General features: G+C 41.7%; 1 protein-coding gene across 1 annotated transcript in view; it reads right to left on the reverse strand.

The window, feature by feature from the left end:
- Window positions 1–15,654: 15,654 nt before the first annotated feature.
- Window positions 15,655–26,417, reverse strand: part of MACO1 (macoilin 1) — a 49,038-nt gene continuing 38,275 nt past the window's right edge. Inside the window, exons 7-11 of the mRNA XM_005302056.5 lie at window positions 26,202–26,360; window positions 24,750–24,932; window positions 21,376–21,496; window positions 19,020–19,194; window positions 15,655–17,569 (exon numbers count right to left, since the gene is read on the reverse strand). Of these exons, the coding sequence (XP_005302113.1) occupies window positions 17,367–17,569; window positions 19,020–19,194; window positions 21,376–21,496; window positions 24,750–24,932; window positions 26,202–26,360 (841 nt within the window). The 3' untranslated portion in view covers window positions 15,655–17,366. The remainder of the gene's footprint in view (window positions 17,570–19,019; window positions 19,195–21,375; window positions 21,497–24,749; window positions 24,933–26,201; window positions 26,361–26,417) is intronic.

Below are 26,417 nucleotides of genomic sequence, written 5' to 3' on the forward strand. Positions count from 1 at the left end.
GCCAGAAATGGGACCGTTTCTGGAGCTGGGAGAATAATATGGAACAGATTTATAAACAACCCTCCCCCAAAAATCACAAAACCAAAAACCCCTTTTTTCTCTGGCAGTTGGTATGTACCGGGTTCCTGATTGGATGAGTCTAACTCTTAGAAGCAGGTGTCCTGATTGCAAATTCAAATATTGATGATTTGTGTGAATATTCAACTATTCAGGGACCATACCCAATGTGCATTATATGAAAAAAATATCCTTATGGACAAACTCTGCCTTCATATATTCCTATTCAGGCTGGAATTTGGTCTATAATGATTAGGAAGAAGCACCATAGAGATGACAAACTTCTTGTCAGTATTCACACCCTTATCTTAAAATGGGCCATTTGACTTTCAGCCAGGAACTCCTACTCAGAGGTCAGCAAATTTTGAACTTCAGTGGGAGTAGAGGCTGTTCATCGTTGACAGGATTGGGCCCTACATTAATTGTTTGCAACATAGGCCAGAAAGAAGCTGTCATGTTAATCTCCAAATGGGGATAAGACAGCATAACCATCACACTCAGGATCAGATTCCAAAACTGTTGTCTAGGGCCAACAGATTTATTCTATATCCATTGCTTTGTTATTGGTCTAAGGCAGGACACAGAGAGTAACCTGCACGTCCGACCACCCGCCGTCCCTTCCCCACCACCAGAGTCTGTCAGGGAACAACGTTCCACTTCTCTTGGGCGAAGTGGATCAAAGTTCCAGCTGCCTTCTAGCTGCAATTGCAATGATAAAGGCAAAGGTATAATAAGAGCCTACAGCCATACCACCTCAGGCTGTGATCGGATCAACTTTCATATGCTAAACAGGAGCAGGCTGTCAGTACTTGGATGGGAGACCACAGAGGAAAACCCAGATGCTGCAGGTTGCGGTGTTAAGAGAAAGTGGAGGGGAGGGGAGGGGAGAGGAGGGGGCTTTGCCTTCTGAGCCATGGCCCCAGAGTGGGGCGAGGGGCATTGGCCTTTCAGAGGAGACAAAATCCAAGGATTAAACCCATTTCAGTCATTGACAGTCCCATGGTACTGCTCACAAGCGGAGTGCGAGCAGCGGTCCCCTGGCCAAATTCCAATTTGGGTAATTACGTTCTGCCAACCTTGATTCCCCTGCTGTCTCGATTGGCTACGGCTTTCAGAGGCAATTCTCTGCCTAGACATTTTTCTGGCCTTTTTTCCCCCTGCTGACTAAACTCAGAAAAGAAATCTGGCTGTGAAGAATGGCTCAGGATCAGCCTGAAAAGCCCCGAAAAAAGGAACCCTTCAGAAGTAAACTCCGGGGGGGAGGGAGCGTAGTCTTGCGGCTGAAGCACTACAATGGGAGGCAGGAGTTCTGGGTTCGGTTCCAAGCTCTGTCCCACACGGAGGCGCCTTGGGCAAGCCACTGCAGCTCTTTGTGACTCATTTCCCCATTCATGAAGGATTGTGTGTTTATTTTATATTGCGCTTAGCATCTCCCGGCTGGCCCCCGATGCGCTAGGCGCTGTACGAACCCATTACAAATGGTAAAGAGTGTATAATCCAAAATAGCGACCGACTTCACGGAGTGTTGTAAATAGGGTGACCAGACAGCAAGTGTGAAAAATCGGGACGGGGATGAGGGGGGTAATAGGAGCCTATATAAGAAAAAGACCCCAAAATCGGGACTGTCCCTATAAAATCGGGACATCTGGTCACCCTAGTTGTAAAGTCCGTTGAGATCCACAAAGGACAGGCCTCTCTGCAGGGCAAAGAATTACTGATGTGCCAGCCAAGAGCTCTGCCTCCCCTTCCTGACCCAACTGCCTCATGCTGAGTGAAATGGTTGAGTCCAGGATGCTGGGTGATCAATGGCCAACGTAAATTAGATCGGAGAGAGGGGGAGAAAGACAAGAACCTGGAGCTGTGCCTTGGTAATAATTTGAAGAGGGCTGATAGAGCCTAAAAACAAACCTAAGCAATGGAAGGACCAGGCGTTATACTTGGCTCCCAAGCTCAGGAAAAAGAAACCCACCCCCCTCCAGCTCAGGGAGTCAACTGGTTTTCCAGTGCCTGATAATGCCATTGCAACGGAACCATTCCCATGTGCCTATGAATTTTTGCAAGAAGAGTGCGGATAAATCTCAATCAGGCTGCATTTACTGTGTGTATTTTTAATTAAAAACTGCCACGACTTCCATTTATGGTGTGGGCAAGATCATGCCACAGGGAGGATGCCGTTTTGAAGACCAGGACACTCCACCCCATCGCCATGACCTTGCACACGCGGTGTGTGCCAGGGTCACACCGGGGGGGAGGAGGCAGGACGCACTTCAAAACGGTGTGGTCCTTGTGTGATACCGGGCAACGCCACAGTCAGGTTTGTCTCGGTACTGGACAGAGGGCAAGCCAGAAAAAAACAGGACTGTCCGGCTTAAAACCAGACAAATGGCCTACATCCATTCTAGCTGCCAGAATCCGTCTGGACGTTTCAATTGATCTAAGACGGGAACCTTGGATTCTATGTGATTATTCTTTGCTGTCTAGGTTAAAGTCATGGAATGAGAAGAGGTTAGAGCTGCCTGGTAGAGCCTTCTTACGAACCGCCAAAAGGTTAATCGAAGAGATCCCCAAAGGTTTTCAAACAATTTCACTGGCAATCCATCAAGGGCAGAAGCATTCCTCGGCTGAAGGGAGTTTTCATTCTGTCCCCGCTGAACGATCTCTCCCGGATTGATGCAGCGTCGTCTAATGTCACCTGTCAAAGGAGATGGGTCAGGCAGCTTCATCTGCTCTCTCCTGGGGCGCACTGTTTCCATACTGAGAGCTTGGGAGGACCTTATTGGTTTTGATTGGTGGGATAATAGCATCGCCGTGCTTTTATTGGCAGACTTCCCTCTTTGTCAGCAAAGCTGTCCCTTGCACCCCTTTCTGATTCAGGCTCCTACACGGAGTATCCTGCTTAGGGCAAGAAAAAGATCAAACCACTGAATTCCTCCATGATTATTCGTATTGCCACAGTGCCAGGGGTGAAAGTAACTTAAAGGACTTACTGGTATGCTGGAGTCCTGAGCAGGGGGTGTGGCCTCATCCGGAAGAGGCGGGGCCTTTAAATACCCAGGCCCTTTAAATCAAGATTTAAAGGCCCCGGGGCTCCAGCTGCGGCTTTAAAATCACCCCCAGAGGCTGCAGAGGTGGCTGGGAGCCCTGGGGCTCAGGGGCGATTTAAAGGGCCCGGAGCTCCGCTGCAGTAGCAGCAGCTGGAGCCCCGGGCCCTTTAAATCACCGCCGGAGTCCTGCCGCTGCTACCCCGGGGCTCCGGTCGCTGCAGGGAGCCCCGGGCCCTTTAAATCACCAGCCTGGGGAAGCTGGTCCAGTCCAGCACGGCGTACTGGCTCTTGCTGGTATGCTGTACCGTACCGGCTTACTTTCACCTCTGGCTAGTGCCTTGGAGACCCGTTGTGCTAGGCGCTGTACAAAGACAGAACAAAAAGACAGCTCCTCCCCCAAAGAGCTTCCAATCTTATTTCATTGCGATAATTCACATTCCTCCCGCACCTCTCCTCCTACGCTCTCAATGTGCGTTACAAGCATTGGTGGGTTAAAGCCTCCTTCCACCTGTGTCGTTCACATTTTACATCCGGGGATATTGAGGCAGAGACTCCTGCCTCCCAGGACAACAGCAGCAGCAATACGTTAGACAGTAGAGGTCCATAGCGCCGCATGCCGTGACCACGTTGTACGGCTTTATTCCGGGCATCTAAGAGCGCCATGGATTTATTCCTGAGCTGGTGGAGCCAGGTGAATCACATGTCACTGCTGCCAGTACTCGAATGGGCACTGTCCCCACCAGTCTTCGCAGCTCGATGTGCCGGCTGGCCGTGACCAGTGATGACTTCAGTGCTCTCAAGGCCAGATCTCACTAGCCTCCCAGGCTAGCGCGTTAAAGCACAAGACCCACCTTTCCACTGTAGGCAGTCATTCTCCGCAGCATGGGTCATTCTTGTCCAGGAAAGTGGAAACATCAGTAGCTGAAATTTAGACCCTCTCCTTTGAATTCTTCCAGTAGGAGCAAAGTTTGTCCTTTATGGAAGTGGTTAAGCCTTCCCCACCTCCCCCATAACCCACAGATATCCAGGCCTCAATTCGGAGGGCCCTTGCCATGCCACTCCTAGACAACATAGCTCCTCCAGGAATTTGAACAACCTGTGGCTTCCCTGATCACAACTCCCTGAGGCCAGGTTTTTCGGATGATGGAGAGGGAGTTGGTTGATCTGCCTTAAATTTAGGCTGCTGATCCTGGTGCGTTTACGGCTGGGGAGATGAGCAGAATCTGGTGATGCCCGGCTGATCCGCTCCTGGAACTGGAACCCCATTTTCAGGTCCCCCTTTACCCAGAGCTGTGGCGAGGATCAGTATCCGGGCTGGCACATGCCCCTTTCCTTTCAGAAGCAGCTCCTCCCATCCCCTTACTGACAGCAGACTCTCACCTCTTGAAGTCCATTCTATTATTAGACTTCCTCCCGCAAAACACTGCGCTGGCTTCATCCCTCAGCTAAAATTAACATAATTTGGGCTGTTCTTGCAAGAGTTTGTAAGATCGTTAACACCTAAAACCAAGCAGTTAAATGCAACTCTCTGCTCTGTTGTGAGGAATCAGGGAGATAAACAGCTGTTGTTGGGAGCAGGGGAACACCACCAGGACTTGGAAGCTTTAGAATAAAGCCTTTCCTGAAAGGATCTCAGAATGCTCTCCCCAGGGTGCCACGTTTACACAGCAGACAGTTAAAGCAGGGGAAATTAAGTGACTTGCCAGAAACCAGGCAGTGAGTGAGTGGCAGAGGCAGGAGTAGAACCCAGGTGACCATCCACCATGCTCTAGCTGCTAGGGGCACCAACTGTTGTCGCAGGAAAATAAAAACTTTGAGCTAGCTTCTTGCTAGGTCGAAAGGCCCTTTCAATTCAGCTTCAATAAAAGAAAATAGTCAAAGAAGAGTTTAAGATGGCCTGCTAAACCCAGGGTTGTGAGTTCAGTCCTTGAGGGTGCCGTTTAGGGATCTGGGACAAAATTCTGTCTGGGGATTGGTTTTGCTTTGAGCAGGGAGTTGGACTAGATGACCTCCTGAGGTCCCTTCCAACCCTGATATTCTATGATTCTATATTGAAGTACTATCATGAACTGATGGCTAGTCTGTATTTGTACCCTGCCCTCCACAGGACGGAATCATACCAGCTTAACTACGTTATCGGCCCATAATGTTAACAGAGGAGATTCTCCTTTAGCTGAGGTGTTAGGCACCTGGACTTTTGGAGGAGGATTCCTGCTGTTGCCATGACGTTCTGAATGACCACAGCATGCAGCATGGTGACAAACATCAAATTCCTAGGTGGGCAGATGTCGGTCTAGGTTTTTATACCAGACTCATCACCATAGCAGAGGAGGGCCTGGATTTGTTACAACATATAGAGAAAACTGCAAGGCTTTGGTTGTTTCCGCACAGATCCTGGCTGCGAAACGTGACATCTGCTTGTGTCTTCTTCACTTCTGCCGTGTGTTAAATCAAGTTCTTTGGAAGTCGCGTGCTTTGCAGCCATTCAGGGACGCTGCTGCAGCCGCCCTCGGCTCGCGGTTCATTTCCAGGTAGGAATGCAGAATGAGGCCGCCACTGCTGCAGGAGGCACATAAGCAGATGTAATTGTGCCCACCTAATTAAAAGGGTGACCTTTCTAGTTGCAGCTGTCTTGTGGCAGAACAGCTCTCTTTCGGAGAGATCATTGTTTCGGAAGGTAGATGTTCAGGAGACCGGGGAACCCTGTGAGAGGAACCAGCAGGCCGCACGAGGAGAAGGTAATTGTGCTCTCCCCTGTTAGCACAGAAACAGTTTTTCTATTCAAGCTTGCAAATGACCTTCTCCAATCAAACATTAACTTTGCAGCAACACAATCATTAGGGAGAGTTTGTAGTCTTTAATAATTGACGCTTTTATTAATCCACAAGCTCCATTTTCAATCACAAGTCTCTCAAATTAATTTCATTGCCATTTCTGATCCGTCGGGGAGAAGCCATTTCAAGATGGAGAAGGGAGGGGGGGCAGCGATAGCCCATTGCGTTTCCTAAAGGGACTGGATTCGCTCCTAGAACTGTAATTGTGTAGCTCATTAACTGAACCGCCAAACATAAGGGCAAGGATTTCTGAAGCAGAAACTCAGAGAAAGGATTACTGGCAGCCACGCCGGCCAAAATCCAGATCAAGAAAGGCCACAAACTTTCAGAGATCCGACGCTTCAGCAGTCGCTTATTATCGGTGAAAGAAAGGGAAACAGAGGGGGACATCAGCACCTGGGGGACTAATTAGCTCCTTTAGGAAGAAGGGTCATCTTCTTTACAGAGCAAACCGAGAGTGGAGAGAGAAATACCCAAATGTATACTGTGCACACGTGGCACAGGTAAGTCCTACCTGCAGGGTGGCAGATAGCCTGAACTAAGCAAGAAAAGGATTTCACTACTTAGATTGCAAGTGTTTTCAAGCAGGGACTTTTTTGTTCTGTGTTTGTACAGCGCCTGGCACGACGGGCCCCTGGTCTGTGACGAGGGGTCCTAAAGGTGGCTGCAATACAAATGTAAAAGCAGTTTAATGAGCTTGTAGAGAGGGAGTCACTTAGTCCTCCCTCCTTGGAGCTGGGATTGGGCAACAAATCTCCACCAGTCTCCCATGCGCTAGACCTCTTCACCATCTCCCATAGGGTAGCCTATAAAAGGCCCCTTTTTCTCTCACTAAGACAGACCAGCAGCAGGGACAAGTCGCCTCCCCCCGCTCCCAGCAACAGGGCCACTAGCAGCCCCTCCAGAATCACACTGTCTGGTGCACATCAGTAGTTGCCAGGTGGTGGCCAACAACAGGGCCTTGTGCTCCCTTCCCCACCGAGGTGAAGGCAGACTCGGCTAGCTGCAGCACGCCCCAGTGACGGCAGCAGAACCTGGCTTCACCGAACAGCTGCTGTGCATTTTGCAGTGGGCTTGGGAGCAGGCAGGATAAGCAAGGACCAGGCAGAATGCAGCTGAGCTCATCTTCCCTGCCTACGGCTCTGACCTCACTGCACCATCTTGCTCTTCTTGAACCCGTCCACTGGTTCCCGGTTCTCCACCGCATCAGGTCCAAGCTCCTTGACATCCGCCCAGGACCATCAAAATTCTGTCCCTCCCCACTTATCACCCCCTCTTCCTGCCCCAGGCGCTTGGCTGCCCCACTTGAGTCTTCTACGTTAGTCCCTGCATATGGAACACGCTGCTCGTACTGACCTGCGAGGCCGCTCGCCCCCGGCTCACCTTTTCCACAATGCCCACAAAAAACTGGCGAATAAAAAGAGTAGGTGGAGGGGCCTTGTTATTGGAAGTGGAAGCCTGTGGAGTGGGAAAGCCATCCGTTGAAAATTCTCCCTCGTGGTTTCCTGCCGCTGCCAGGTAGAGCTGAGGTGTGTTTAACAACAACAAAGCCAAAACATAAATGGTGAATATAAAAACCGGGCACGATTCAATGTATCCACTTCCCCCCACCCTGTGTTGCTTGTCACTTAAAGATATATCAACACCGCAGTCAACCAGGGGTCTGACTGCAGCACCTGCAGACGTAGCAAGCTCAGAGCTAGATTGGCTAATCAAATAACCATAGCAGGGAATCAGGACAGCCCGGGCTCGCCCCTCGAGTGGATACCCAAAGTCTTCGGCAGCCCTCGCTGCCATGGCTTCACTGCTATTGTTATCGGAGCCAGCTAGATCAAAGCTAGCGAGGACATGTCTATGCGTGCTGCGGTCAGACCTCGGATTGCAGGGGAGACGTTCCCTTAGATTGGAAGCCATTCAGGGCTTGGCTGTGTGCACTTCATAGATTCTAGGACTGGAAGGGACCTCGAGAGGCATATTGTGGCACTGCCAGAATACAAATAATAGGCTAGAGATTGCTACGCAAATTGACAGGTGAGGTGAATAACAGGGTAAGCAGCAGTGGTTAATGGAGGTTAAATAACTATTAAACATCAGAGGGGTAGCCGTGTTAGTCTGAATCTGTAAAAAGCAACAGAGGGTCCTGTGGCACCTTTGAGACTAACAGAAGTAGTAGACTAACTTCTGTTAGTTTCAAAGGTGCCACAGGACCCTCTGTTCCTTTTAACTATTAAACGTGGATTAGACTGAAAAAAGAAACAAGGAAAAAAGTTCTATTGTATCCGTGCCCTTCCTTCATTGGTCTTTTTAGATTATAGACTGCAGGGCAGGGATCTGTCTTCCTGTTATCTGTCTGTAAAGTGCTTAGCACAGCAAGTCACAGTGACAGAAGTAAAAATGGCACCTACATCGCAGGACTTTGCAGACCTATACTTTAGCCCCTAGATAATTCTGCGTTTTTAGTATGAAAGTTGATTGGGAACATGCCCAATAATTATTGAGCAGAAACTCCCTCAGCAGCGACTAACCTTTGCCTTTGTGTTGAGAAACATTTTGTCTTTCTAAGTATTGTTGCCATTTAGAATCACAGCGTGAGAATCAGATTGGTAATGCATTACTTCATGCCATAAAAACGTAGTCACTCATGGTTTCAATTCCTCCAGCTTCTCCCCTGTCAGTACCTAAGTGGGACTCCCGCTGCTCTCCATCACATTGCTGCATTTCCTTCCCTCCTTCTTTTGAGCTATCGTAAATCAAAAACAAATTAAAATAGAGGCACCAGAAGGCATCAAACTCTTTTGCTAATATATACATTTAGTTTTTTTCTTCTCAGTAAATTTTTTGCTGCTGCGGGCAAGTCAAGTCACATCACATGGGAAAGCCAAATAGTCTTCAAGGGAGATAAATTCCCTCATGTAGACTAGTATACAATCCCTCATGCCTGGTTCAGTAGAATACCCCCTCATTAATACTTAGCACTTACCCAGGGTTCTGCACCTTTAAGGCGCTGGACAAAAACATTAACTGATCTTCCTAACATCCCCAGCATCCCCTTCCCGCCCCCCACATGAAAGGCAGGTAAGTAGATGGGGAAACAGATACAGAAAGGTTCAGTGGCTTCCCTGAGATCACCCAGCAGTCAGTGAGGGAGCTGGGATTAGACTTCAGAAGTTCCTGGCTCCTAGTTCTTATTGAATGTTGGACTCAACGCTCTGCAGCCCAATATGTAACAAAGGAATTGTAACAAATCCAGAACAGATTGGACATCATAAAAATGGATTTTTAATTATAAGTCTATAGGATGAGACGATAGAATGCTAAGGACTAGATTCCTGTTAGCTGAACCACTCAGTTCAACAATTACAAAGGATTCTTTTAATATATATTTATAAACAAGGCCCTATTTCAAACACCTGTGTTATGTAGCTATGCAAAAGGCAGGCAGATCCCCTTTATCTACACATTTGTAGTGCGTCTGGATACCATGGTGACTGGCACCCTAGAAATCTATAGGTTTATATCTACACACAGACTAATGACCCTTGACTGCATTCTGCATAGCTGAACAACATGCACTTGAAAAACGTTCTCACTGAAAACTAGCAGAGCTGCTTGTATTTATTACGCCAGCTTTGCCCAAATAGAGTGAACTTTAAGGCCTCACCTTGTTAGTTCTATACAACACAAGGTTGGGGCTCGGAGATTTTTGCAAACGTAAGTCAGTCAAGTTTTTACATATGTACACACTCTGCTATGCAGAACATTTAACAGCAGGACGGCTGGACAATGGTGAAACATGCTACTAAACCCAGCTCTGCCACAGACTTCCTATGTGAATCTGGGCAAGTCACTTAAGGCCAGATTTTCAGAAGAACTCCGCTTACATCCAGGCACCCAAAGAGATGCTGAGGCTCTTCTGACAATCAGACCACCATGGTAGCAATTTTGTGCGGAGCTCTTTAGAAAAATCTGGCCGTGTCTCAGTACCTCAATTCCCAATCTGTCAAATGGGAATTACTATTGCTTCTTTTGTGTGTCTTTTCAGACTGTTTTACTCTTCAACGCAGGGGCCGCTCTTCTTTCTGTGTACATACAACACTTAGCACAAAGGGGCCCCGATTTTGGTTGAGTCCTAATCTCACATGCACTGCTGTGTTGGTGTTGCACTGAAAAGGTTTTAAAGGCCTGAGTTTTGCACGATTGCACTGGAGAAGCCAGGAGTGAGCAGATGTAGATCACCCCCATAAATGCCAATAAAACCATCATACAAGAAGAACTTTGTGTATTTTTAATGCTATGGAGGGAGACTATTTTTGAATTGTTTTTTTTTTTTAAATCTCTGTACTTTTTGGCTACTCCACCTTGAAAGCTGATCATCTTCATTAGCATGAGTCCAACTGGTACAGACCTTGTAGGAAGAAAATTAATTAACCATGACAAATATTTGAAATGGATCTAAAATAGCTTTTCTGTATAAATATGATTAAACTCAATTATCCCTCAAAGCTAGAAAAAGTGCTGTATCCCATTGCAAATGGAGGAGATTCCCAGCTCCTTTCCACCTGTTTCTAGCCCTCATGATGCATGAGCTATTGGGTCTTAAAACTAGTCACTGATCCCGGATTAAATATTGCCCATTTGCACTTCTGAACAGTAACTTCCTTCTGGGGAAGGGGCCACATTTTGATGGAAACAGCAATAAGGCTGGTGGGTTTCAAAATAGCCACAGCTCTTTGAAGGCTGCCTCTGACTAGGGGGTTTGTAATGCTACAAGTTGTCCTGAGGGAGATAGATAATGGGCAGAGTGCAGCTGAAAAGGGCAGAGGTGCAAAATAAATGTGATTTATCATATGGATACTACCACTATGTATGGGAGACGTGTTTGAAATTCATCATATACAGCAATAGAATTACCAGCATTAACTATTAACTCTTCAAACAAGAGTCTATATTTGTTTCCATTGCTTTAAAAGAAAGTTTCTGACTATACAGGGGGAAGCAGTTTTTAAATCAGTACACAGCCTCATTCATAAAGGAAAATGTACTTATAACAAAGGTATAATCTATACACAAATCAAGGCATGGATTTACCGGACTGAATTTGACACTCCGTCACCTCAAAAGTTTCTGTGAAATAAAATGTTGAGATGCCGGTTTAAAAAAGAAGGGAGTTTTAAAAATATTTTAGCTATTGAATAAGTGTTCATGATTCACATTTTAATCAGACGGTCTCATCTACGATAGATGTTATGGGCCCTCTTGTGGTTATTTCTGCAACTTACAATTTCCAGTAAAATCCCAGGTTGTTTCCATGATACATGACAATCAGAGATAGGTACAAACAGCAACATTTAGATCCAGATCCAAATGTACTCCAAGTTCAGAGGTGTTCAGATCTGGGGTTTTGGTTTGTGCTAATCTCTGATAACCACCTACTACTACTGAGAGCTTCTATAACATTTTAAATCAGAAAATCTCAAAGTGTTTTACAGACAACTAAGCCTCAGAATACCCCTATAAGGTAAAGCAGTATTAGACTCATTTTACAGATAGGGAAACTGAAGCAGAGAATTTAAATGACCTACCCTAGGACTCACAGGGAATCAGAAGGGAACACAGGAGTCCTGAATCCCCACAGGTGGATATAACCACGAGGCAAACAGTCCTTTAGTATCAACATCAGTTTCAACTTTTCCCAAAAGCAGTGACTCCCTAAAACACAGGGTACAAAACCAAACTTTATAAGACATCTCCTTTTCCTCCTTCCATCTTCGAAAATGTGTGTGGGTCCAACTGGACAGGAGAACTCACTGAAGCAAGATCTACAGGTAAATTTATCCTGCTCTTACTTCTGCTTAGTTTTGACCCTTCAAAATTTGATAAGCAATTAGATATTGGTTGGGATTAGGTCCAAGTATAATACCCTTCCTTCCCACTGAAATAATCTACCAATTCCCATGAAAGAAACAGAGTAACGTTTGAGTAAAAGTGTTAGAGTTCCATATGGTAGCTGTAGGCTCTAAATGTTGAATGTACACTGGATGTATCAACATTTTCTGGAAGCAGAACCTTTCTTTAGTCATGGGAATAAGTCTCTGTAAGGTGTTCTACCTAGTCAATTTGGTAAGCTCTTTTAAAGTCTGCTTGTAATTGCAGATATCAAAGTCTTTTAATGCTAAAATTGTTTCCAACCATTCTATATTGGATTAAATTCTTTTGGAGGAGAATCTAAGTAGAAACAAAGGTATTTAGAAGGAATTATGGATCAGGAAATGCTTGGAAAATTAAGATGCACCTAAAGAGTCTAAAAATTGGAAAGACTGCCTGAAAAGAAGAGCATAAAGAGATCAATTGTTGAATTAAGATTATTGAAAATTAGGACACAGTAGCAAATATGGCAGAAAATACAGCCCGGTTTAAGGCAGCGGTTATAAAAAGAATGGGAGGTTTTGAAAGTGCTAATTAATGTACTTGTAAGAATCCTTTTGCTTCATTATGGTGTTGAAGGAGGTGATCTGGTGAATTTGAAAGGCTTCCTAGACATTTGCCATAGGAACCATCAGAATTGGACTTTGCCCCAATAGACTGATACTCAGGAGAAAGCACAAGAGAATTAATCTGGATCTTTCTGTGAGACCAAGGCAGTTGATCATGTCAAAGTCGGTTTGTTGGGTAAGAAAGATACGTTTATTAGACACAAGAGGCTTAGGTTTATACTTCAGGGTACTACATGGAAACCTGAATTCATGGTAAAAAAATAATATTCTTGGAGCATTTCCAGATACCTAAAGGGAGAAGAAAGCATTTATCTACCTGAAGCTTTTATTTTGTGTAATAGAGCCGTCATTACCCAAACCCAGATAAATTGTAAGGGAAGTAACTGTATTTTAATTATACAAGAAGGATCGTAGACACAATTTAAAGAGAAAAGGAATTTTCTGTAAGCAGTAATGAGGATTTCCAGAACACGACAACATGCCCCTATAACTGAGTCCAAGTGCCACACACAGGGAAAATTATACATAAACGAGCCACTTAACTTCCAATTTGATTGGATAGAGTTCTCTCCTTCCCCCTCCTTTATTAGAAATGATTTGCTTGAATGCTTTTGTGGCATTGCTACAGTATATTATAGCAGCTCTGATTCAATTAAGATACAAGACATCTCAGATTCCCTTTTTGTAATCTATTATACATTAATTAGTATTACAATTTGCTTAAGTTCTCTCTCTTTTTTTTTGGCTTTGATTCTAGAAATACTAATAAAAAGCAAGTGCAGTCTTCAAGGAAAAGAGCCGCTTCCTCTCCCACGCACTAGGCAAGAAGCACTTCTAGGTGATCAACTCTGACACGGTTTTGATAATGAACTTCAGCAGTCGGTTCATACCTGCTAGTCATAGTCCTGAAGGTATGAAGCTACGTGCTGCCAGGCTATGCCACTGGAATGCTGGCAGTATGCAAGCCCACACGGGCGATGTCAAATGAGGTGGGGGTTTTTGGTGTAAGAACGTCTTCCACCCTATAGTGACTCCCTATAAAGTTTAAGGGTGCTAGTCCTAATCTTGGAAAGTCTCATTCTCCAGAGCAATCACAATAAAATAATAATAATAAAAGGCACTACAGTATTGAGTACAGGAACCTTGGGTTAAACTTCGAGGCCAGTGGAAGGCCTTCTGGGGAACTCCTTACTAACTGAGATCTGAATGAGCCCAACTCTTATCATCTTGAAGCCAAAAGCCCCATCTCCGCATACACCTTTCGCCAATAGTGGCAAATATAGGAGAGCCTGCTGCCAGAGATGATCAACAACAATGCCATTGCAGAAAGCAGTTTAATGAGGAATGGTTGGAAAGTATGGTCCTTTTGGCTTTAAAAACTGTCTTGAACCTAGATATTAATGTGATTGGCCCCTTAGAATTGCCCAGATCAAGTGTCAGAGACTAAGTAACTTTCCAACCTGCTTTGACCATCAGAAGAAACCCCAGTTTTTTAACATTAAATATTTTCATTGAGGCACTGACATTAAGTTGGATAGAAAAGTTTGCTTACAGCCATACACTGAAGTTCCATACTGCCAGGCTCACAAATTAAGTCCCATTTTCAGCTGCCCATAAACGGTGGTTCAGCCGAACCAATAGCTTTTATTCCTCATATTCCTCAGGGTAAGCTGTTTAAGGCAGTAAACTGGAATTCACTATGCCTAATTCCAAAAGAGTTTTAAAAAGGGAGCTATAATTTATCCTAATAAAATTAGTACAATGGCATCTATGAATCAAGGAGGATAATTTCTTTCAATATACAGTATAAAATTATGTATGTTGTTCAGATTTCATTTAAAAATTCAATCAATGAGGTGCTCATCCAATCCTGAAGTACTTAATTAAATGTTACAAATAAGGTTGATAGTGATTCTTTCTTCACATGATTTGGTTTCCAAGTACAGGTAAAGTTTTGTTTGGAAGTGGTTAGTGGTTTTGGAGAAATATTACATTTTACTTTGGTAAATACATTTAAAGAGATCTGTTAAGTGCAATTTCCAACTGACTTGTCAGAATCTAAGCCCCTTCTCTAGTCTTAGTTTCTTAAATCCACTGCACATTAGCACGTTGGTCTTACAAATAGAATTTATGATCAACCATTAAGCTATTCTCCACTTCAAGCAGTTAAATATTTACAGCTCAAAGGCTGGTCAATGTAAGTTTTGACTGTTTAAATGATCTCATTTCACTCACATCGCTTATCTTGGTTAAATGATATAGCTGGCAGACTTCTGCAAACAATTTCACCTTTCTTAAGTAATTGGAACAATGCAAATTATCCTTCCCAATCATCCAGAGAGAGATAGTGGAGAATTCAACTTCCACTGCAGTGCAATGTGATTTTTATCATCACAAGTTTATCTAGAGTTTATTTATAAACTTATTTTCTTTGCACACTTTGGTGGAAAAAGCCCTAAAGGAATGACACATCCCCTAGCAGATGAAAAGGAAAATGGATCAGAATTCCCCCCCCGGAATAAGGGGGGTGTATTGGCATTGCAGAATGTAAAGGAGCAAGGCAAGTCTCTCTGAGGAGACCTAACTGCTGAGAATCAAAATGGGACCAAGAGCGGGAGCTCAAAGTTTGAGGGGCCTAAGAAGAATTTCCAAACTAGGACCACCTACAACAGCAGCCAAAACAAGAAGATGTACTTGACAGGCAGCTAGCTTTCCTAAAAGAAACTAACAAAGGCAGATGAAGAGGTCTCAGTATAGAAGAAGCTAGTCGATGGGTGAAAGCAACTGAAGATCCAATAGTAAAGGAACCCCTCAGGCAGATACAGCCAAAAGCTGGTTGTCTTTCATATCTTGTCCTAGACAAGGACGATGATTATACTTCAAAGTTTTCTCCATGTGTTTGAGATCAGGGAAGGAAAAGGACTATAACAGCAAGGGCTTGGATCTGCCACCCAACCTCACAGAACATGTTGTTATGATTCTAAAAAGAGATAATGGTAAAAAACCCTCCACACACAGAAATGACCTGCTGGGTTTATACAGCATATCAGGATACAAGAAACATATGCTCTTCTTTCTGCTTCATAAGAGTGAAGTCATACTGCCCAGATGACTTCTTACCTGGAGTAGCAGAGAAATAATGTGCAAAAAGATTAATCTAAAATTGGTAACTAAACAAAATGCACTCCTCATATCCAGCTAATCAGGTCAGTTAAAAAGGCAAAGTTTTTTTTTTTTTTTATCTGCAAGAAAATGTTTATTCTTTGTAAACCCCACAGAAAAAATAATGCAGCCAAGACCAAGTATTTAACGAAAGTAGTGCCAAAAAGGCAGCAAAATGGGGGAACCTCAACACAAAAAGGCAGTGACAATATTTCATGTTTTGCACAAAGATGAAAAACCTATGACATTTCTGAGTAACACTTTCATGGTGACAATTACACAAGATGATTCAAAAATGCAAAATGACAGCAACATGCACACCTGGCTAAAGCTAGAAGTTTTATCCCAAAATAATATCTGTGATTAAAATGATGAATCTTTAATACTTCTATTTGATTGATTTTCTTGTCCTACTTCATTTTTTAAATGAGGCATACATGCCAATTAATATGAAACCTTTAATTTTTTTTTTATTTTTTTTTTTAAATAGAAGAACTTTGTCCTTCCAGAGTCCACTGCAGGTTTGCAAAATCATGTTTGGTTTGTAATTTTGCTAGTTCCCAATACAATTTTTCTTCCTCCCCCCACCCTCCCCAATCTTAAACACTTCAGAAGTTGCCAGTGCAAACACTTTCTACCAATGTATAATATACATTTTTACTTAAATCTTTGTGCAATTTATGAGTTGCTTTTAAAAACTCTTAAAAACTCCTTGGCACAACAGCTGAGAAATATTCAACTCCATTTAAATTGTCAAATACAAGATGTTGTAAATATAAATCACAGCTGAATAAAATAAAAAAAACCCAGAACTGCAGATTTATTAGCCAGCTTTGCAGTCTCTTGTATACAATACGTTGCACAATTCCGCCTTCACAATAACGCTTCCTATATTAATATTGTGCCTTCTCTGATGTATTATAATCAAGGCAAGTTACAGAACACTGCTGATTTTGTATCAAAATAAACAGAAGATGTAACCGTGGTTTGTAATGAACATCCAAATTACCATGAACAATTTGCAGTAGACTCTGTAATGAGCTTGATATATAAGCTAGATGACAGCGAAGGGGGAAAAAATAGTTTAACTATCAAGTTTCCTCTTGAAATGTCTTCTCCCAAGGCACTGTGAACAAGACTGTTAGCAATTCTCAATGACTAAAAACACCAATGGGAATATTTATATTTCACACAACAACCACCATCACATCATCTATTCTCGTTACTTATCCTTTTCCTTAAATGATGCCCCTTAAATTTGTTTGGTCCTTTGAGGGGTAATTAAATTATTTTCTGCAACATTACATACCTTTATTTAATATAGCTATAAATCAAAGCTTTGTTAGATTATTTAACCCTTTCACTCTAAAAACGAAAGATTTTCATCATTATCCCTTATGACTCCGATTTGCAATTTTAGCTTGATTATTTAAAAAAAAAGAAAGGGTTCAGAATCAAGCAAAGCCCTGTGTTTTTCAAGAGGAAACCATGCAAGAGTACATAAAAAGGCAAAATCGGCTACTTGAAAACCAAGAGTTGTTTTTAATGCATTGGCCAAGAAAAATAAATTGCAAAGTTCTGTGAGGTTTTCTAAAAATTTACAAGAAAAACCGATGGGCAGTTCTAGTCAAATATTGATGTTCTTTTTTTCCCCCCTTTCTGTTTTAAATGACAAATACAGTCTCACACAATACAATTTTATCTTGACTGCAAGAGATACTCCTGTGCGATGCCTTCGGTCGGACAAAACTGTTGGGCAAAAAGAAAGTTGGCATTCATTTTTTCAAGGGTTGATAAACGGAGGCATTGGGATCAAGTCCAGAAGGGCTGGTCTCCACAAATTTGGAAGAGTAATGTGGGGAAACAGGACTCAGGGTGCTGGTGGCTGCATTGTATGTTATGCTGGGCATCACTGCCATAACTTCTGCTATCCTCTGTTTTAGGTCCTTGATTTCCTGGTCTTTTTGAATGATTTGCCCTGGAACAGCAAGGAGTGTCACTTAGAACAAGCAGCACATTTTCATCCACCACTGGCAGTCCCCCCCAGGCTATAGTTTGAGAAAAGCGGAGACAGAGAAACTGACCGAGCAAAACAGTCAAAGGAAATTCACAGTTCTCTTCATCTTGGCAATCCACACAAATACTGGTTTATTACAATTGAACAAAAGTTAATGTAGATTTGTACTCCTCCATAACTACTGTCAGAGTTTAAACTATTAGAATTCAGTAGCAGAAATAATCTTTCAGCACAACGTTATTATCATCTTGATGTCCACACTTCCTAAGTTTGCACTTCACTAGCACCCAGATGGAACAAGAGTATCTACCTATTAAGACTGTATTTTACTTTTTATTTAAAAAACACTTTCCTATTTCCACTCTCCATTTTAATAAATCCATTTGAGAAATGCGAAGGTATTGTTTTTCCTATTTTAAGTGTAGAATATGTTTATGGATCCTTGCAAGACCATTCTGACTATTTATAAGCCCAGGCAAAAAAATAACCCCATGACAGAAACCTGACAAATATCTACCTTACTAGTAAAAAAAAATTTGCTGCAGGCAAGTAAACTTCTGCAAGGATGCTCTGAAGAATATTAAATGAAAAATCCTATTAATTTTTCTTCCTTGTTTGCACAGTAGAGACAAGTAGCTATTAGCACAGGTCTGGGAATGGGTTGGTTGGTTAATGTTTTGCTCCCTCTTCTGGCTGCAGGGGCAGACTACAACAGTGCACACATCCTAAAAAGTCTGTGTTCTTTCCCTCTCCTCAAAGATATCATGGTGGCCTTTTTTTTTTTTTAAATAACTAGAGAATATTTGCCACAGAGTTATTAAAATATTATGGTAATTAAGATGTGAGAACGGGGTATTAAAGTATTTGTTTATATTATAAAATTCGTTTATACTTTCTAACTTTTTTTTTTTTTTTTTTTACGAGAGAAGGTGGGCGAGCTCTCTTTCATTGGAGCAACTTCCGTTCATGAGAAGGAGACGCTTTCGAGCCACACAGAGCTCTTCTTCAGGTTTGGGTAATGACTTCTTTCGAAGAGTTCTGGGGTGCTCGAAAGTTCGTCTCTTTCACCAATGGAAGTTGCTCCAATAAAAGATATTAGCTCACCCACCTTGTCTCTCTAGTATCCTGGGACTGACACGACTACAACGACGCTGCATATAACTTTTTTCAAAGCTTTTCGTTGCTCTGGGTAGAGAGATTTCTACAGTATGAGGAACGTATGCATTCAGATATAACTAACAAACACCACTAACAGAGGATTTTATTGTCTTTGATTCAACAGTAGGGGGAAATCAGGTGAATCCTTTAGGACATCTAATCCATCCCTACAGTAACACAGGGTAATCCCTACAGTATATTTTTTTACTGTTTCAGTTAATAGTAGTAGGTGAATAAAACTACTGTACTTTACCTTGGGCAATCTCAAGCTGCCGTTTTGCATCTCCCAATGCAGAGAACAGATCCAACTTAATTCTTGTCTCTGCACTCAGGCTGTTCTCTAAGTGCTGTGTTTTATCTTGCATGGCTGAAAGTGCTGACATTAACACCTCAGTATCCTTCTCGTTTTCCTTGTATTTCCGCAGTTCCTGCAGAAGTAATTAAGACAAAAATGTTAGTCATGCAAACTTTAAGCATGAGATGTATAGACAGGTCTTTCTTTTTTCCCCTCAGCACACCACTGGGCCTAGTATGCTGGCAAATGGTAGTTAATTACTGCATGTGATATTATGATATTATGTACCCTTAATTACACATGGCTTTGTACAAGTGAATAATAATACTGTACAAATAATTCAATGATGTGAGAAAAACCCATTTACTTGCCCCACCCAATCCCTCAGCTCTATGTTACTGCAACCCTTGCTCTCTCTGGAGCTCACCACCACCCTTGGAGTGCCAGCTGGGGAAGTATGAGTTGCTGACTGTGGAACATGAACAACTGATGTTTGGGATGGGGAAACAGAACCCCCCAAATTGAATTTTATGTAAAGAACTTTAGATTGTTATCTTAACTGATGTAGTATAAATGGACAAGGGATCTGCTCCAACTGTATATCGTTTAAAGCAGTGGTTCTGTACACAGAGATCTTCCAGGGGTACATCAACTCATCTAGATATTTGCCTAGTTTTACAACTGACTAGTAAAGCAAGTACAAACTAAAATTTTATACAGACAATAACTTGTTTATACTGCTCTGTATACTATACACTGAAATGTATGTACAATATTTATATTCCAATTGATTTGTTTTATAATTATATGGTAAAAATGAGAAGGTAAGCAATTTTTCCCTAATAGCGTGCTGTTACACTTTTGTATTTTTATGTCTGATTTTGTAAGCAAGTTGTTTTTAAGTGAGGTGAAATTTGGGGGCGTAAGACAAATCAGACTCCAGAAAGGGGTACAGTCGTCTGAAAACCATGGGTTTAAAGTGACAATGAGTAAATGTGAAACACTGAGCTATTACAGTTGCTCAGGAAGAACCAAGATGTAACCACATTTCTAAATTCAGCTGGGGAGCGTTCTGGGCTTTCTAACTATTCCACAAATCCAGAACTCATTTAAAAGAAAAAAATAGTTACTTCGCACAAAGACAACCAACCAATAAGGCTGGAAATACAAATATTAATATTTCACAATTAAAAAAATATTAAAAAACTAGTATTTTTAAACAGAGAAACGTGTAAAATAAAATATAGTGGAGAAAGGCTCTGCAGAAAAGGTATTAATGCGACAACAAAACGAACATAGAGGTAACAGTTTGAAAAATGCAAAAAAAACCAAACCCCAGTCATGATTGGTAATGACAACCTATTTTCGAAACAAACATTCTTGTAAAACAGACTGTACTTGTTTTCAGAATACCTATTTTGGCAATCCCATGGAAAGCTGGGATATATGCGCTATTTGTAAAAACTCTCAGTCAGATCATGAAGATTAGAAAACGTGTCAGAAGACAGTACACAGTAAAAAATATCCACATATCGAAGTTAAGGATCAGACATACAAAATTCTCAGTTCACTATCTGACTGTGCCCTTAGAAGCGTGTTTTAAAGAAAAAAAACCTCACTCATTTGAATTTTACTACCTACTCTTGTTACAAGCAAGATAAATGAGCGTAATGAAAATGAAAGAAAAAGATATTATTTCAGTTTTACTTTGGCTGTACTGTGTCTAATCAGTGCAGTTTCACTGCTTCCCCTCTATAATCCATTTCTGTTTATGTGGGGCTTTCAAGCAGCGACAGGGGAGAGGAAAACATTTAAAAAATGGGAAACCATTAACTGCAAAACAACAGAAATACCAGGTAGGTTCAGGGACAGATGTAGCCTCAGGCTCTGCTTTCAAAGTTTTTTTAAAACTGAGTTGCTTTCAATCTGTTCCTTTCAACTTTTCCACTTTTACCAAAAGTTATTTAATGTTAGTAAGAACCTTATTCCTTATCAGGGAAGAGGAATCTTACAAGGGTTTCTGGGCTGACAATGTATTCCTACACAGGGGCATGCAGGGTTAGAATTTTGAGTTAACTTATCTGGATCAGATAGCTTAGGGGAAAAAAACCTACAAGTAAACAACAAGGTGGTGAGGATGTAAGAATCTATTAATCTTCCTCACCCGCAAACCCTAATGTTAGATGTGCACGACACATGTGAAGGGCTCAATTGTGCAAGATGCTAAAAGTCCCCTAGGAAGGTCCACCAACTTAACTGAGGGTTGAAACACTCAACACATTGCAGGTCTGAGCCTTGAGTGCCTTCTCATTACCTGAACTTTCATTTCTAGTTCTCGTATCTGGTCTTCTTTCAGCTTTATGTCAATTGTTAGCTTCTTGCATTCTGTCTCCAGCTCTCTGATACGATTCCGTAAAGTTTCAGTGCATTCTCCTCTGTGAAGGAAGTGTTAACAGAAAAGGGAGTGAAACAAAAATGACTCTTCTGTTATTGTCCCTGAAAGGTTCAGATCAGTCAAGTTACTATGAATATTGCTGAATAAAATGAGAAAGGAGAGTAATGGGTTTTTTTAAATGAGAGACTTTCCCTCATGAAGTTAAGACAAAAGGATGTAAAAACATTACCCAAGGTTATGCCTTAAACATTAGGAAGTTTGGGACATTTGTGAGCCATGTAGAAAAGAAACAGTAGGAATTAGTATTTCAGATATTTGGGGGCTTAATGGATTAAAGCCATCCTATGTTTATGCAGTGCCTTTCATTCTGAAGACTCCCCAAATGCTTTCCAACTATTCATCTATAGCATCACCAAAATGCAGTCACCTCTGGGCTGGAGAGTGGTAACCAGCCAGGGTACAACAATGGAGCTCTGAGGTAGAGAAGAAATTTTGTCCAAGGTTGCTGGGTCAAACCTTGATTCATATAAAAAGTACTTTGGTGTCTTTAATATCCATGCAGAACAACAGGTAGGGCCTTTGTTTTTTAAGGATGCACATAACACAAATAGTACAATGACTCTGCCTGAACCTGATCAATGTAAAGCATATACATGATCAGGATTCACCATCTCGTGAATTTACTATAGGTGGGTGCTAAGACTCAACACCCAGAACTACGCGAGGAAACATTTCCTACTTCCTCCCACTGTTTTTATGCAAAAAATTACATAAACTAAGATTCTATCCCATGATAGGTCTTTGATTCCCCTCCCACACAAAAGCGAAGTCAGCTCCCTGCAAACTCCCCCTTTATGTAGGGAAGAAGAAAGGCATTTCAGTGGCAACAGCTATAACTCAACTATATTCTACAATATATCATTAACAGGGCTTGTTTTCAAGCCTTAGATAGTTTGATTAATTCTCTAGAATCATGAAAAATGTAGACTTTAAAGGCTGTTTCCTAGTATGGGTGAAGACAAATTACATAGAGGATGCCAATATAACTGCTTTGTCTTAAAATTTTATTTCACCCATTAAAACGTTAGCTTTGTGTTAGGGATGAAAGTCGAAGTTACTGTGAGAAGGATTTTTATGATACCCATTTTCATATGCTTATATCGCACACAAAGTAATTTATTTCTAGACACTTGAATTCACTAAGACATGTCTATTGGATAGTTACCAGAATGATAAAAACAGAGTTGCTGAAATTTATGATTCTGTTTTATGGTACAAACTAATAATTTTGTGCTAGTAGCTCAAGTCAGTATCAGAAATTCAAATTAAGGCAAAACTCCTCTTGTGGAGTCCCCCAGATTTGACTTTTGCCTCTAAAGAGTCTCTTGTATCAATGATCTTTCAGGTATACCCAGTTGCCCTGAAGCACTTCACTAACTTCAGGATTCTCCTTGCAGGTAGCCTGGAAGGAGTAGACCAGGTGGCCGCTCTCAAAGATGCTATCAATACCATTTCATGGCAGCAAATGGTTATATGATACTGTCAGCATCTCCCTTGACAACATAATCCAGCGCTGGACACCTAAATCCTTCAGTGGGCCCTACAGGATCAGGCCCTTAGAGACTAAGTGCATTATCTCAGTGACTCACTCAATTGCCACCAACCCAGAGAGCAGAAGTCCCAAGTGATCAAAGATTTACTTTTAGCTCATCTCAAAGAATCTGCCAATATACTACCACTTCTTTCCTCCCACTCATCCATCCCTACATGACAGATCACTACACAACACATTTTCTATATTTTAAGTGAAGATGGAGTAGCCCATGCAATTTCAGTCAATTGCTTTGGGAATTACCCTATTCACACCAAACTTTTCTTGGACATTTAGCAAGCTAGAGGCCAGTTTCTATTTAGCAAGATAGTTCTTCAAAAAACTAATGGGAGCACAAGTAGAGCACCACTGAACCCCTGACCAATGGTGCGTTCTTGAATGTGTGCCACAATTCCCTTTGCTTTTTTTCTGAAGGTAAAAAAAAACAAAAAAACCCCACAATTTCCCAATTAAATACTCTATTAACATATGCCAAAGGTCAATATGTAAATTACTTTTTAAATACAAACCAAAACTCATAAGAGTTATATTAAGATAGTATGTTTTATAGATGTTTAGAGTACTAAGATGAAAATAAGTGAAAACACGGTGGAGTTTACTTAAAATATTTTAATTGTTTTCAGAATCCATTTACAAAAACAAATATTCTTCCTTTCATAAACTATATAAATCCTAAAACAAAATATGTTCCCTTCAAAGAAAATATAGTGATAAGCTAGCAAGTTTGTTATGTTTTGCAACTTAAAGGGGCACCATCAACAAGAAATCTGGTCTATTTAAAAACAGCTAAAAAAGTCAGTTTTTACATCCATCATCACACATGCCAAGTCCCCTGGTCATCTTCTGTCACATCACATTTTCCTATTTTTAATTATGTATTTCTCTTCCCTTTTGCTGTGTGACAGGGCCCACAACTGACAGGGCAAACTGTATATTCAGAGAAAACTGTAAAAATGCTCACACGCAAGTGCTGTTCAATGCACCACATAAACAAAACAAATAAATCAGGTGAAATATTTTGCTCTTTAATCTTGCAATTGTAGGAATCTTTGGCCCCAATCTTGCAAGTCGCCCTACATGGGTGGACCCCTGTGCCTACATAGAGGCTCACTGATTTCATTCTCCATGTATTTGCAGGGATCTGCGGTGCAAACCAGTTGCAGGATTGGGGCCTTAGACATTACTTTTAACTTTAGCCACTGCTGAAAAAAAGCACACAAAGTGAGATCTTTAAGTTGATGGTGTCTCTTTAATATTTGTCTGACTCTCTATCAAAGGACAACACCTTGCTTTTGCAAGTGGAATAGATAATGATCGAAAGCCATTTCAGTTTCTACAATCCCAAAGAAAAGGCTATTAAAGCAAAAATGTAGGGCAGGTCTACACTACGAGGCTAAGTCGACCTAAGTTATGCAACTCCAGCTACGTGAATAACATAGCTGGATTCAACGTACCTTAGGTCGAATTATTGCAGTGGCTACACTGTGCTGGGTTTCTCCCGTCGACTTACCTTATGCTTCTTGTTCCGGTGGAGTACCGGAGTCAATGGGAGAACGATCTGCAATCGATTTAGTGGGTCTTCTCTAGACCCACTAAAAATCGACCCCCGATGGATCAATCGCCGCAGTGTAGATCCACAGTAAGTGGAGACAAGCCCAGAGAATAAAACCGAGGTAAGTACCTGGTAGCAGCAGCAAATGCAACAGCACGTGCAGCAGTTGCTTCTTCCAACTTCTTTCTTTTCTTTTCCTCCATCAACTGTTTTTCTACAAAGGCTCGTGCCTCTTGCTCTGCCTTCAGTTTTTTCTCCAACTGGCTGATGGTTTGCTTGTCTTTCTGTTTCATTTGTACGGCGTTATGTAATCTGAGGAGTAATAGGGACATGCTTTTTTAATAGCTTCTGGACACTTCTTTATTTTAAAGTGTGAAAAGATTCTTCCATCGTTTAGGCCACAAATTTGTCTTTCTGGACTGTGCTCTCCAGACTTCAAATGGTCTTTTAAAAACAATATAGCCCTTTGCCAAAATGTAATGAAACAGCACCTGAAGATTCCCAAGGCAACACCACAGTGCTGAGAACGATCTCCATGGTCTCTACGGCAGCAAACATTGGGCCCTATCTTAGGGGGTGCTCTGTGTCTGTCGGCAGATCCTGAGCATCCTAAACTCCTATTGGCGGGAGTGCTGGAATAATTTTTGATAGTGGAGTGCTGAAAGCATAAACTATGTATTTGGTTGTTATTACTACTTCAGTAAAAGGGCTGCTGCCGCCAAACTTGTCAATGACAAAATTTCCATTGACTTGAATAGATGCATGATTGGACCCAATAATAGCAGTACAAAAATCAAGGAAGAAAAAGGTCTGTTTGATTTCACCACCACTTGGGGGGGGGGGGAGGGAAGGGGGGAAAAAGGAGAATTCTTATTTGATAAATAAAGATATCATCTGTATGGAAAAGTTTTCAGACTTCTAAGAGGCTATTACAAAAGATGAAGTAAAATGAGTTGTATGACCTTTAAAGCAATCTCTTAAGACATTTTTGTACATATATTTTCAATGGTGAAGGCAAAATTAAGCTCTAATTCTTTAGAAAACTCATGTAACCTATGTTGCTTGCAAAGAGCTTGAAATACCCTTTAAGGTGAGGGCAAGAAATGTTCATATGATGGCCAATTTTTAACAGTATAAAAACTTGACTTCTTGGTTGAGTGTGGGTTTTATTTTTTTAAAACTTACTTTATGTTGAAAGGCTATTTTAACATGAGGGGGCACAGCAGGGAAGACATGTCACCAATTTCACTGAGGAAAAAGTTTTGATAGAGAGTTTATAGGAGTTTTAGAAATGTGTCACCTTCAACTAGAATTGAAAATGATTAGGCTACATTTGGAAAGCCACATTTCAACTTACTAATAAAATTGCCCTACGATTATTTAATCGGATGCCTTGAAGGTAAAAGGGACAAATCCGGCTTGCCTTATTCTGAATCATTTATGAACCATGGGACCACCTGTGAGAAAGTGAGGTAAATAGGATTTGCCCCAGTATCCAGGTTAGTATGCTGCCAGCCTTTAACAAAACATGCTGCATTTGCTCAGTTCATAGTCTATACACAGTTCTGTGGCAAAACATACTTGTTCTGAAGCAGCTCATTTTCTTGTCGGAGCTGTCCAATTTCAGATCGAATTCCCCGCTCCGTGCTAGTCAGAGAACTGATCTGACTACGTAGCTCCTGTTCAGTTTGCCTGCTTGCCTGCAGGTCAGCCTTTAACTTTTTAATATCTTGTTCCAACCTAAGATAAGGAGAAGCATTTAAAAAAAAAAGAATTTCAACTGTAACTCCCCAACCT

The sequence above is a fragment of the Chrysemys picta genome, chromosome 23 (genome assembly GCF_011386835.1).
Source record: "Chrysemys picta bellii isolate R12L10 chromosome 23, ASM1138683v2, whole genome shotgun sequence".
Classification (NCBI taxonomy): Eukaryota; Metazoa; Chordata; order Testudines; family Emydidae; genus Chrysemys; species Chrysemys picta.